The sequence below is a fragment of the Otolemur garnettii genome, unplaced genomic scaffold (genome assembly GCF_000181295.1).
Source record: "Otolemur garnettii isolate 467f Iridium unplaced genomic scaffold, OtoGar3 scaffold00013, whole genome shotgun sequence".
In the NCBI taxonomy this organism is placed as follows: domain Eukaryota; kingdom Metazoa; phylum Chordata; class Mammalia; order Primates; family Galagidae; genus Otolemur; species Otolemur garnettii.
The window spans coordinates 1,751,849-1,754,428 of NW_003852408.1; the positions used below are offsets into that span (position 1 = coordinate 1,751,849).

Consider the following 2,580-nt stretch of genomic DNA (forward strand, 5'->3'; position numbering starts at 1 on the left):
AACAAATCAGGTATCACTAAAAGCACACTCTTGTACCTTCCCTTGCATCTCATCCACTAAACTTTATCCTTTTCTTCTTTCATTAGTATGAAATATATCATGCATTTAAAAAGTTATAATAGATGGGCGGCGCCTGTGGCTCAAAAGGGTAGGGCGCCGGCCCCATATGCCAGAGGTGGCAGGTTCAAACCCAGCCGCAGGCAAAAACCGCAAAAACAAACAAACAAACAAAAAGATTATAATATATAGGTACAGTTTAGAGAAGAGAAATAAAATTAACAGTAGGCACCTACCGCACAACTTAAGAGGTAGAACATCACCATACCTTGAAGCCCCATGTGTCCCTGCCCAATTGCACTCCTCCCTCCACTCCACTAACTACCATCCTTCTAGCCATTCTCAAACTTGTTCTCTTTTGTTCTACAGCTGCAAAGTACATGTGTACCAAAACTACAACATTCCCTGTTCTCCAGGCCCGATCTCCCTCTCCAGACCAGGAATCAGAAAGGAGATAAAGACCACCAAAAGCAGGAGCCACATCACAGTCATTCTGGTATTCCAGCACCTGTTTATAAACTGACTGCTTCTTTCATCTATACTAGTACTCACAAAACAAAAACAATGCAAAGGAATAAATAGGCATGCCCTGGAGAGAGAACAAACATTCCCTTTCTTCCTTACCTCTGCCTCTACCTGCTGTTGAGTTCGGTTGTGGTTCTCTTTGTACTGGTTGGCTCTCAGAACTTGCTGCTCGATGCCCAACAGAACTGCTTCACAGCCATCACACCTACAAAAGAGAAAACCAGCCTTGAGCTACAGAAAGGTCTAAAAAGTCTCTTCCAGCTTCAGAAATCTCCCTTGCCAATGGCCCTCCCCAGCAGTTTGTAAGGACTTCATTTAATACTCCCTCTGCCAGGCTCTTGCCCCTTCACTCCTTCCAAAAGATAAGTGTTTCTATGGCTCAACACCTGTAGCATAGTGGTTATAGCACTGGCCACATACACCGAAGCTGGCCGGTTAGAACCCAGCCCGGGCCAGCTAAACGACAATAACCACAACAAAAAATAGCTGGGCATTGTGGCGGGTGTCTGTAGTCCCAGCTACTTGGGAAGCTGAGGCAAGAGAATAGCTTAAACCCAAGAGTTTGAGGTTGCTATGAGCTGTGACACCACAGCACTCTACCCAGGGCAACACAGCGGGCCTCTGTCTCAAAAAAAAAAAAAGTGTTTCTAAATACATACGACAGGTTATAAGGAGATAAGTATGGTGACTTGAGGGTAGTTTCTTAGAAAACTCCTTTATTTATATATTCATTCTTTTTTTTTTTTTTTTTTTTTTTGCAGTTTTTGGCCAGGACTGGGTTTGAACCTACCACCTCCGGCATATGGGACTGGTGCCCTACCCTTTTGAGCTACAGGCACCGCCCGATTCATTCATTTTTTAGAGACAGTCTCACCTGTTCACTCTTCATAGAGTACTGTGGCATCTTAGCTCACAGCAACCTCTAACTCTTGGACTCAAGCCATTCTCTTTGCCTTAGCCCCCCAAGTAACTGGGACTACAGGTGCCCGCCACAACGCCTGGCTATTTTTAGAGATGGGGTCTCACTCTTGCTCAGGCTGGCATCAAACTCATGAGTAGAAGCAATCCACGTGCCTTGGCCTCCCAGAATGCTAGGATTATAGGCGTGAGCCAAGAAAATGCCTTTAATTTCCAACCTTTGTATCAAATGGGAAATGGTTCTACAGTATTAAGATTAAAGGAAGCAAGAGAGATTTTACAGATGACACTGAGTAATCACTTTTCCAAACAGAAAAAAAAAAAGCTAAAAGCATCCTATTGGAGATTTACCCTTTTTTCAGAAGTTTTTAAGTTACTTCTTTTTTTTTTTTGACCTATGATTTTTGTTTTTAATTATGTTCACACATAATTTTAAAATTTGTGTATATCTCTTCTATTTTAATCCACGTAATGAGTTGACAAAAGCACCATTACCAATCACACACATACAGTTGTTATATAGTTTTATGTGTTTCTGAAGAGTTGTTGAAAGACAATCCCAAATTATAACTTAGCCTGACTTAGGTAGTAAATAATAAATTTGCCATTTCTTGACATATTGACTTTTAAAATCATGGCCTTATAGATTGTCTATAAAATAAGAGAAATGTTAAATATTCTTTATTTGACGTTACACATAAACCACACTAAAATGCCTTTCGATAAATAAAAGGCAGCATTTTAGTAGATCCAGGGAAATTAGATTGGCATAATAAAGATTAAAAGTACAAAACAAACATTGCTACCTTCTCTCCAGCCCTCACCTTTAACAGGCTAACGAACACCAATTAAAACATCAGTGAGTCTTGCTTGGTTCTGAGACAGTGAGGGGATTTCTCTAGTATTTAAATATATTCACATTATCAGTTATATAAATCTTAATATAAAACCAATCTTCGATAGACTTTGGGATGGCAATTGACTACCTTTGTGAAAAGGTAAACATCACTAAATCTGAACATATCTTTAGAAATGGAAAACAGTGATAGCATTTATTGAACTGGAATCACTATCAAAATC

The 2,580-nt window shown here is 40.0% G+C and overlaps 1 protein-coding gene across 9 annotated transcripts in view; it reads right to left on the reverse strand.

The window, feature by feature from the left end:
* Positions 1-2,580, reverse strand: part of COPS7B (COP9 signalosome subunit 7B) — a 38,715-nt gene that overhangs the window by 11,523 nt on the left and 24,612 nt on the right. For all 9 annotated transcript variants that reach the window (XR_002772093.1, XM_012802248.1, XM_023510292.1 and 6 more), the window contains one exon: positions 682-787. Coding sequence is in view for 8 of the 9 variants with exons in the window: in XM_012802248.1 (XP_012657702.1) it covers positions 682-787 (106 nt within the window). In the remaining variant the exon portion in view is untranslated. The remainder of the gene's footprint in view (positions 1-681; positions 788-2,580) is intronic.